The following is an 11458-nucleotide window of genomic DNA, read 5'->3' as shown; positions in this document are numbered from 1 at the left end:
TCCCTCAGTGTTTTAACGTCCCTATCCTTTTGGAAATGGCATAATAAGAACCCAGTCCTGAACTCTCTTTATAACAGCCTTGTGTTTGCCCATGAACTAGAAATTAAAATTACACTGTGTTGGGTGCCAGGCCACCGCCGTATACCGGGTAATGAGGCAGCTGATAGGCTAGCTGCGTCAGCTGCTCTTCGAAATGACACAGACATTGATAAGATAACTTATCACGACCTCAAACGACACATACAAAACATGATTCGACAACAATGGCAAGAGGAATGGAACGCAGTAACAGAAAATAAACTACACACAATAAAGCCAAGGATAGGCAGGTACACCACAGAAAAACAAGACAGATTTAAAGAAGTAGCCCTGTGCAGGCTGAGAATTGGTCACACATACATAACCCATACATATATTTTAACCAACTCTCCTGCACCATACTGCTCGAGATGTGGGGATCGGCTTACTGTCATTCATGTTTTAATCATATGTGCACAACTGGAACAAGAAAGAAGACGTCATTTTCCCTGCTTGTTCACTCATCAAATACCTGCACACCCATCCATTTGCACCCACGCTTAGCCGTGCGTGGCATCGTCGTGTCAGGGGAAAAGGGGATCCTGGTGGTTGAGCTGATACCGAGTGTTTGGACCTTTAAGGCCCCTCGGCGGAGGCAACACACCACTTTGGCCCACGCTTCCCATAGACGGCACCTCCAGGCTGACCCACCTGGGGGAAATCGGCAGTCGCCCTTTCCTATCCTCCCCCCCATCTTTCGCTTTCCTATCGTCTGTCCTAAAGCTCTCCTGTCCTCTACTCTCTTCTTAGTTTTTCCTTACTTCCCGGTGGCGAGGGTTAACCTTGTGTGGAGTAACCACCCTGTGTTGCACCATATTAGGTTATAGTTAAGATGTACAGCTGGCGTGGGCAGGGTGCTTGCTCAAGCTCCTGTCTCGTCCCCTTGTTGGACTCCATGGTGGGTGGCTGGCATCATAACCGAACAAAAATTGAATTACATGGCCTCTTTTATTTCTAAAACTGATCGCCCTCCCAGTAAGAGAGGGCGCACCGATGTGACAAACAAGTTCTTTACGAAACATGTCAACAGCTTTCCCCACTTCTATGTCGTGCACTCGGAACACCCAGAAAAAACTTCCCGTCAGATCTCGCCATTCCTAGTGACAAAGACGCTCACAGGTACCATAGGTCAGGGCTACAAAATTAAGAAACTACCAAATGGTGACCTCCTCCTAGAAGTGCTGTATAACCATCAGAGTGAAAAGCTAACAACCGTTACGTCGTTCGGGGACATCCCTGTCTCAATCAGCCCCCACAGGTCACTCAATACAGTTCGTGGAGTCATTTCAGATAATGATCTCAAATACGTGACTGAGGAGGAACTACTAGAAGGACTAAGAGACCAAAATGTAACCAATGTCTATCGAATCAAAATTAGGAGAGACAATAACGAGATTCAAACTAAACACATTGTGCTAACATTTGCACTGAGCACCCTTCCTGACTCAGTTGAAGTAGGCTACCAAAAACTCAAGCTCAGACCGTACATTCCCAACCTACGCCGCTGCTACAATTGCCAAAGATATGGCCACAGCTCCCAGAGCTGCCGAGGCCGCCTCACCTGCGCAAAATGTGCCTCCAACGAACATAGCACTGACAACTGTCACACCGAAGCAAACGTTTGCGTAAACTGTGAAGGCAATCATCCAGCCTACTCACGATCTTGCCCTACATGGAAAAAGGAAAAAGAGATTGTAACCTTGAAAGTCACGGAGAATATTACTTTCGGAGAGGCAAGAAAGCGGCTTTCGTTGGTGCAGAATCCAACTTACTCTGTGATGACGCAACAGGGCGCAGCGTCATCGCAGACCTCGGCATCTGCCCAGGTCACGTCTAGTGACCGTGGTGCAGGGCCATCCGCGCCCCCTGTGGAGGTAGCTAGTGCTACTCCACTATCCCCAAAACAGGTCACGCCGACCCCCAGGTCAGCAGGCCTAAAGGCCTTGCCCCAAGGGGCGAGGTCAAAAACAAGTGTATCCGTGCCTTCTGCACGAAGGTCCAGCATATCTGAAGATGTGATGGACACATCGCCCGCCTCGCCTCCGCAGCAGCGGCGGCAAAGCTCTCTCGAGCGTAAAAGAAGGGACAAAGTCCCAATAACGGGTCCAAAAGACCCAACAACATAGATTTTCAACCCTATCCCCAACTAACCCCACACCATGGCATTTCTAGTTTACTGGAACTGTCGCGGGCTCTTACACAACTACACTGATATAATTGACATTGTAAATTCATTTTCTCCAGTTGCGTTGTGTCTCCAGGAGACCAATCTCGGACCACAGAACAAAAACTTTCTTAAAAAATATCAAGTCTTCCGTTGTGACCGACAGAATTCAAGCAGGCTCTCCGGAGGCACTGCTATTGTGGTCCAAGGTGGCGTTGCGACACGAGGAATCAACCTTAAAACCTCAATTGAAGCTGTTGCAGTCACCGTGGTGCATTTTAAAACAATAACAATATGTTCTTTATACATCGAACCTCATTTCACTATCACACTTAATGATTTACAAGCAATTTTAATGCAACTACCGGAGCCATATATTTTAGTAGGGGATTTTAATGCTCACTCATCCTTTTGGGGAAGCGAAAAAACGGACGCCAGAGGTCGGATTTTAGATTTTATTCTCAACAACAATGTTTGCCTCCTGAACACGGGCAAACACACTTACTGTTCTTCAAGCACTGGAAAAATGAGTTGCATTGATTTGTCCTTTTGTTCACCAAGTCTTTTCACTGATTTTAGATGGAATGTTATTGACAACCCTTATGGAAGCGATCATCTTCCCATCATTATCAGTCTAACATCGTCACCATTAATCACCTTTACTAAACCACGGCGTTGGAAACTGTATCTAGCCGACTGGGCACTCTTCCAAAAACATGCCGCTTTAGAAAAACTCTTTTCGGACAGCCTCGATGTCAACGAGCAAAATGAAAAGTTCATGGAATGTATCATTGCCGCTGCCCATTTAGCCATCCCCCAGACTTCGGGAATAGTACGAAGGAATGGAAAGATATGGTATACAAAGGAATGTAGAGAGGCCAAAAAGAAGCAGAACAAAGCCTGGGGAATTTTTCGTCGATACCCTACACAGGAAAATCTAATTAAATATAAAAAGGCAAGGGCTAAGGCTCGAAATATTCGACGTGATGCTGAAAATAGATATTGGCAAGGTTATGTGTCTTCAATAAACAGTTCCGTCACAGCAAAGAAAATGTGGGAGCAAGTCCGCAAACTCGATGGCAAATTCTCTCCTTTTGCAGTTCCTTTCCTTACACCCCCTGATGCACAAACAAGTATACTCGAGCAGGCTGACCTATTGGGAGAACACTTCTCTCATGTTTCTAGTTCCCTACATTACACAGACTCCTTCTTAAAGTATACAAACACAGCAGAAAAACAGAGACTTCCTACAAATGGTTATACCAACGAGCCCTACAATAACTTAATTACAGTTCAGGAACTCCATAGAGTATTAACTAATGGCAAGAAAACTGCACCAGGCCCCGATGAGATACACTATGAAATGCTAGCCCATCTGTCCGAACCTGCAGTAGAAGCACTCCTGAAATTTTTTAACAAAATCTGGGTGTCAGGCAAAATGCCTGATGCTTGGAAGAAGGCTGTCATTGTACCATTCCTGAAGCCTGGAAAACTGCCAAACTCTCCTACTAGTTACAGGCCAATAGCCCTAACTAGCTGCCTTGCCAAATCATTCGAAAGCATAGTCAATACCAGGTTGATGTTCATTCTTGAAGCTCGTGAACTCCTTGACATCCACCAGTGCGGCTTCAGAAGAGCTTGTTCAACACTGGATCATCTAGTTCGGCTTGAAAACACAGTCCGAGAAGCCTTCATACATAAACAGCACTGTCTCGCAGTTTTCTTTGATATGGAAAAAGCGTACGACACCACCTGGCGATTTGGGATACTTCGCGATCTGGCAGATCTTGGAATCCGCGGCAGAATGTTGAACTGCTTAAAAGATTTTTTGTCCGACCGCTCGTTCCAAGTACGCCTCGGTTCTACACTCTCGAGGAACTTTACACAAGAGAACGGAGTACCGCAAGGATGCATATTAAGTACTACACTTTTCATTGTAAAAACGAATTCCATAGCCAAAGTAATCCCACAGTCTGTTATGTACTCACTTTATGTTGATGACCTCCAAATCGCATGCACATCATTCAGCCTATCGACGTGTGAACGACAGATACAACTAGCATTAAAGAAACTGAGTAATTGGGCAGATAAAAATGGATTTAGGTTCTCGCCTCAGAAAACAGTTGCCGTTCTTTTCTCTCTGAGGAGAGGCCTGCAGCTCAATCCCACCCTGCACCTAAATGAAACCATACTCCCGATAAAGCAAGAACACAAATTTTTAGGACTAACGTTTGACAAGAAGCTCACATTCCTCCCACACATAAGCAGCCTGAAAGTCAAAGCCTCTCGAGCTCTCAACATCCTTAAAGTACTCTCGAGGGGACACTGGGGCTCTGATAGGACATGTCTTCTCCATATCTATCGCTCAGTGGTTGGTTAAATAAATTGGTTCACAGGAAGGGAAAGGCGCAGTAACTGTCACACTTGCTCTGTGGACACCCGAACCGCGCCGTAAGGGAAGGGAGGAAGGTGGGAATGAAAGTGGAAAGAGAGAAAGAGGAGCCGTAGTGGAGGGCTACGGAGTAATTTCGACCACCTGGGGATCTTTAACGTGCGCTGACATCGCACAGCACACGACGCCTCTTCGTTTCGCCTCCATCGAAACGCAGCCGCCGAGGTCGGGTTCGAACCAGGGAACTCCGGCACAGTAGTCGGGCGTCTTACCACTGCACCACCCCGGCGGGGCAGGTTGGTACGCTCCTGTTTAGATTACGGGTGCGTGGTCTATGGGTCAGCGAGACCGTCATACCTTAAACGGCTGGACCCAGTACATAACCTGGGTCTGCGTCTTTCAACTGGTGCATACAGGACATCGCCGGGGACAAGTCTGTATGTAGAAGCAAACGAACCGCCACTAAAATACAGGAGAACCATGCTTACACTTTCATATGTTCTGAAAATTCGCTCGTTACCGAAACATATTTGTTACTCCATACTTACAAACTGCCCCTCAAGAACACTGTACATCAATAAACCTCGATCCATCAGACCTCTCATACTCCGTTTTGAAGAGCAGTGCCGGGAACTCAACTTGCTGGATGCACTTCCTGATATTGCACGGAGACCTGACCCACTGCCACCTTGGTACAACTTCACTGCTGTGTGTGACTTCACATTAACTCAATTTCGCAAATCACAAACACCGCACGAACACATAATACAAGAGTTCTTGGCATTAAATCAGAAATACAGTGATCACAAGGCATTTTATACAGATGGTTCAAAGACAATATTTCATGTAGGCAGTGCAGTAATAGAAGACAAACAGGAAACAACAGTAAGGTTACCACAGTGTGCCTCAATATTTACTGCCGAATGCTACGCCTTATCCCTAGCAATAGATAAAATAGTCAACAAAAACATCAAAAACAGTATCATCTATACAGACTCTCTGAGCGTACTCGCATCACTACATCAAAAAAATGCTATAGAACCTTTAGTAGGGGACATAGTCCATTATGTAGTGATAGCAAAAACACAAGGACTTAATATTAAATTTTGCTGGGTGCCAAGCCACGTTGGAATCAGCGGTAATGAGAGGGCTGATGCATGTGCCGCGGCCGCCTCCAATGCTCAAGTACACAAGGTGAAAATTCCACATAATGACGCCATAAAATTCATGCAAAGAACACTGAGACAAAAATGGCAGGCTGCCTGGGATAACGAAGTTAATAACAAGCTACACCTAGTAAAGCCAGTTATAGAAGAATGGAAAGCATGCAGCCATCAAGAACGTTTTATTGAAGTAATCTTATGCCGCCTTCGTATCGGACACACCCACCTGACTCATAACTTCATCCTAGCAAAGAAAGACAAACCCATTTGCGAACACTGCGGAGAGGTGGTCACCATAAACCACATCCTAATATCCTGTATAAAACTCGATCAACTTAGAAAAAAGCATTTCCGACAGTTCTATGACAACTACATTCCCTTACATCCTAGCTTACTCTTAGGAGAAAATTCACTGATTAAAACGTCTTCTCTCATTGATTTCTTAAAAGATGCCGACATCCTAAACCTACTCTAGTGTATTAAAATAATCGCTCGCTTCCTTTCACCAAACAGATACGCAAACCCCGAGCTTGGCGCATGATGGCCTTAGCTGCCTATGTGCCACAAAACACAACACAACACAACACCTTTAAAACAGGTGCTTAAATTTTTATCACAAGTATGTTCTTTTACATGAAATTTCTTATCGACGTGGGTCTCAGCCCGCTCCTCCTTCAGAGGACGGATGAGATCTTTTAAAACATCTAGGTATACATTGCACATCCATTATTTATCGCAAATAAATTTTAGGCCCTATACACCATTGTTTTTAGCGATATTATAGAGTGAATACATTTTTAGGCCCTATACACCACTGTTTTTTATCCCTTCATGAAACATCACAACTATACCATTATATAAACTTGAGTACACCGTTAACCTTGAGTTTGGCGCTCTTTGGCCTGAATCGCCCTTGCGCCATTAAAATCCATCATCATCATCATCATCATCATCTAATGGCTGAACCAAACTATGGTATGGGTAAATTTCATCTGCTATATTAACATGAGTCTCAATTACCATCATGTTTCTCTATAGCCTTAAAATTTTTCACCACTAGTGCGAAAAAAATGGTTGATCAAATTAAAACCTGCTTGTCTTTGATAAATACCTCATTTAGGACTTTTAGAGAAATGAATAAACTAAAATAAAATTAGCCCTAATGGAGTTGCTTTTGGTTTGGAAGTTCACCGTCAATGTAGAAAAGACATACGCGCTACATTTAACTTTGTTTATTAACAGACAAGAGGGTGCGACCAGCGTCAAACCGCACTGACCCGCCGGAGAATTAGGATTGGACTTGCTTCCCAGCACTAGAGGAGGGTGACGGCCCCCGCCGTTGGGGAAGTCCCGCTGGGAGCGGACAGGGAGCGAGTTCTCGCGGCGACGCTCGAAGGGGTGCCAGGGTCTATCCAATAACGCGCACTGCTCTAGTCACACAACGGATGAGGACACAGCACTTCTACGCAGCACTATTATTACTGTGTTCTTTTTTTTTTTTTTCAGAGTTGCTTCTGGAGAGCTTTGTTGTTCAGAGCAAGAACCTCTATGGTGTTGAATTCCTGACATTCAACGTTCATGCCCTTCCGCATCTGGCGAACTGTGCTCGTTCCCATGGACCACTCTGGGCACATTCAGCCTTTGTTTTTGAAGGAGGGAATGGAAAGATTGTTCGCCAAGTGTCGGCTGCAAATGGCATTCCACAGCAAATTGTAGAAAGAATAGTGATGAATCAACAGCTACAGAAAATTATTGACAGCGACAAGCTACCTGCGCATGAAAAACAGCGGTGCAAAAGCATGATTGGCTATCCTAATGTGCAGAATGCCATGCATGTAGATAACTTATGCCTCTTGGGAAAGGGCAAAAACATTTCTTTGACCCCTGAAGAGCAAGATGCTGTGTATCATTGCTGCGGTATCACCACATCAACAGGTGTTGAGTATGAGCGGTTCATTCAGGCAAGGCAGGTGTACCATAGCACCACATACAAGAGACCCTCTCGATCTGATACCACCTTCATTAGAACACAGAGTGGCTTCTACAAGCGCATAGAAAAAATTGTTTTTCTGAGTGCAGCTAACACTTGCATCCTATTTTGTAGACCAGTAATAATTGCTGATGTGGCTGCTATACCTCCACACATAAAAGAGTGCTTCATATCTTTTGAGATAGACAGCGGTGAGGGGCATTTATCAGTCAACATAGCGCAGTTCTTCCTATTCATCTAGTCGCCATTGCTCGTACCCTTTGCTGTACAAGAGCAGCATAAATTGTTGTTCTTTTTTGTTTGTGTATATTTCAGGCAGGAAGTCAATGTTATGAGTTAACGCACTTTACCTAATTTTTGTGAATGTGGTATACATGGAATAGATAAAGAGCTTCAAGAATAATCGGTTTGCTTTATAGGTTTTGTTCGGTTTCAATTTCACCTGGGGTTCGTTAACATGCTCTAACACCAGGCAGTGCATGGGCGCCTTGCTTTTCACATCAATCAAAAACTGCCCGCTGCAGCCGTAATTCAATCCTGTATTCTTAGAGTCGGCAGTAGAGCACAGTAACCACCGCACCACCACGGGGGGGGGGGGGGGGGGGGCACCAAGAACAATTAGAAGCTTTGTTGTCAATAGTGGTTAACATAGTAGTTTTCAATATGCTGTATAATTCAGACTATAGTCAAAACTCAATATGACCTACCCCAAACTGTTGCACATTTCAACGTGATGTCAAAGGATGCTGTGATGTTCCTATAAAATCGTGCGAGATGTTTTCATACACCAGGTTCTGTTTGCAATTTTTTATTCTATCAATTCTGTGACTTTCAGTGTCGATCATTATTGCATATAACTAATTGAATTATCCTATAGTGTCATGCATGATTGACAAACTTCTTAATGTATATAATTATTTCCCTGCATACTTTTGGCTCTTTATAGCTTCTAGTAGTAGGTAAAATTAACACTATTGTATTTTAACTGGTAATACATCGCTGATCTCTTCAGTGAACTGCTCTAAATGTGTACAATAGGAATTTGTCTATTAAGTCTCCTTTGATTTTTAAACTTGAGTGCTCAAAGCCTAACTAATAAATTGTATCTAATTCTTTATTACTTTCTTTTTGTTTATGTATTTTGTGTATTATCACCATTGCAAATTACTGCTCTCTGAGCCTGTCATGAATTCAAATAATAAAACTCACAATTTAAGCAAGGAGACTGCTGTATATCTTATAAATATATATTTGAATGTTTAATGATTCCGTTAACACCTACAGCTAACTTTGTATAATACTTTACCAGGATATGCTGCAGATGCAAACAAATACGGGAAAGCATGTGAGCAAAATTATATTGGAAATTACTGGCATACAAGTGCCCTACATGCACATTGAAGAATACCTTTCAATAACACGCTTTGGATATCACTGAAAGTGGAAACAATGTGAAAACTAGATTGTAAGGGGTATAGATGAAATGTTGTCTGTCTAGTACTACATTGTGAATCCTTTCTGTTGTCCACTGTGTCTGGACAATTAAAATAGTTTTTTTAGTAAACTGTATGTCATGTTTTTAAAATACACATTATTGCTGAATGTGTGTCAGTAATATGCATAACACAAATTAAATCCTTTGTACATGCCAAATAAAGTCAGTCCAAGTTTTTTTGCATACAAGGGACTACGTTGAGATGTGTGGCTCATTGTTAGATTTTCACTGCAGCACAGCCACAATAACCACAACATCTGCTAGGGGTTTAAGATGGATCTGACAGCTTAAATATCTGAGTCAAACGAGCAGAATGTGGAATAGCCAGGTTATTATGCAATTCAAGCATATAAATACACAAGCCATAATCAACCATATAAATGTGCCAGCTATTAGAGATGTCATAAACATAACGGTATCGTCAAAACTGTGTAAACTGCTGTACTGCAGTCCTGGCTGTCTACACTCTTGCTTAGGTCTGCCATCTCTGCACTGGCATAGACTTGCAGCTCGCTCTTGAACACATTTTTTTGGCATAATGATTGCTTTGATTTGTGACTAAAAAAGAGCTTTGAAATCACATACCTGTGTTCATTCCCTTTCCTGGCTACGTGTTGCTATAACCATAAAATTTGTAGAGTAAATGTATTAATGGGGATGTAACAGACCATCTGTTTCAATCTCTCAAAGAAAAGAATATAAACATTGCCTGTACTTACTAAAGAAGCTTGAACTTGAGCAAGTGCAAATTCTGATAGAGAATTTTATGCATATATATGCATATAATTATATCTAATAATTTGGCCATTTACCATATGCATCACCTTTCCATTTTACCCGCGGGGGGCACCTGTTAAAGCAGGTGTTTGTGTGTTTTGTGCGACACCACGGACCCCGAGCACCCACGCTTAGCCGTGCGTGGCATCGTCGTGTCTGGGGAAAAGGGGATCCTGGTGGTTGAGCCAATGCCGAGTGTTTGGACCCTTAAGGCCCCTCGGTGGAGGCAACACACCACTTTGGCCCACGCTTCCCATAGACGGCACCTTCGGGCTGACCCACCCGGGGGAAATCGGCAGTCGCCTTTTCCTATCCTCCCCTCCATCTTTCACTTTCCTATCCTCTTTCTCAGAACTTTCCTGTCTTCTCCTCCCTTCTCGCTTTTTCCTTTTTCCTGGCGGCGAGGGTTAACCTTGTGTGGCTAACCACCCTGCGTTACGCCGTATTTGGTTATAGTCAGAGTGTACAGCTGACGTGGCCAGGACTCTTTGTACAAGCTCCTTTCCCGTCCCCTTGTTGGGCTCCATGGTGGGTGGCTGCCACTTTGGCCGAAAAATATCACATTTTATGGCTGCTTCTCTTTCTGGAACTGATCGCCCTCTCAAAAGAGGGCGGACCGATGTAACCCATGAATTTTTTCAAAAAAACAAAGAAGTTTTCCCAAAGTACTATGTGATACATAGTGAAGAAGAGCAAAAATCAGCGAGAATTATCTCCCCATTCATAGTTGAGAAATCACTGACAAGTGCACTAGGTACAGGTTACAAGGTGAAAAAACTGGCAAGTGGAGACCTACTGCTTGAATTGAAAGACTACATGCAATACTTGAAACTGTCCAACATTGAGTGTATCGGGGACATACCTGTCTCGATCACTGCTCATCGATCACTGAACACTGTCCGAGGTGTGATTTCAGAAAATGATTTCATACACTTGACAGAAAAAGAACTGTTAGAAGGACTTGCTGATCAGAACGTTGTAAATGTCCAGAGAATTAAGATAAGAAAAGAAAACAAAGAAATCCCGACAAAGCACATTGTCCTTACATTTGCTTCCAGTGCTCTCCCTGACACCATTGAAGTAGGCTACCTGAAGATAAGTGTAAGACATTATATACCGAACCCTAGACGATGCTTTAACTGCCAGAAATTCGGCCACGGCTCACAGAGTTGTCGCGGTCGCCGAACTTGTGCGAAATGCGCTTCAAAAGAACACTCAACTGATGAATGCACCCAAACCACATTGCAGTGTGCTAACTGTGAAGGAGAACACCCTGCTTATTCAAGCTCTTGCCCCACGTGGAAAACTGAAAAAGAAGTAATCACTATCAAAACAAAAGAAAACTTGTCATATAAAGAAGCGCGACAAAAACTGGCCACTACTCCTGCTTTTCAGTTCA

At 43.5% G+C, this 11458-nt stretch overlaps 1 protein-coding gene across 1 annotated transcript; it reads left to right on the top strand.

Moving 5' to 3' along the window:
• Positions 1-626: 626 nt before the first annotated feature.
• Positions 627-2204, top strand: LOC146196107 (uncharacterized). Its single transcript, XM_084596917.1, has one exon. It carries the CDS (start codon positions 1017-1019, stop codon positions 2202-2204), a length of 1188 nt encoding a protein of 395 aa, XP_084453043.1. The 5' UTR covers positions 627-1016.
• The last annotated feature ends 9254 nt before the right edge of the window (positions 2205-11458 follow it).

Source organism: Amblyomma maculatum, chromosome 3 (assembly GCF_055883805.1).
Source record: "Amblyomma maculatum isolate TAMU_Amacu chromosome 3, ASM5588380v1, whole genome shotgun sequence".
Taxonomy (NCBI): domain Eukaryota; kingdom Metazoa; phylum Arthropoda; class Arachnida; order Ixodida; family Ixodidae; genus Amblyomma; species Amblyomma maculatum.
Note: the sequence above shows the minus strand (reverse complement) of the source record. Positions and strands in the feature narration are given on the sequence as shown.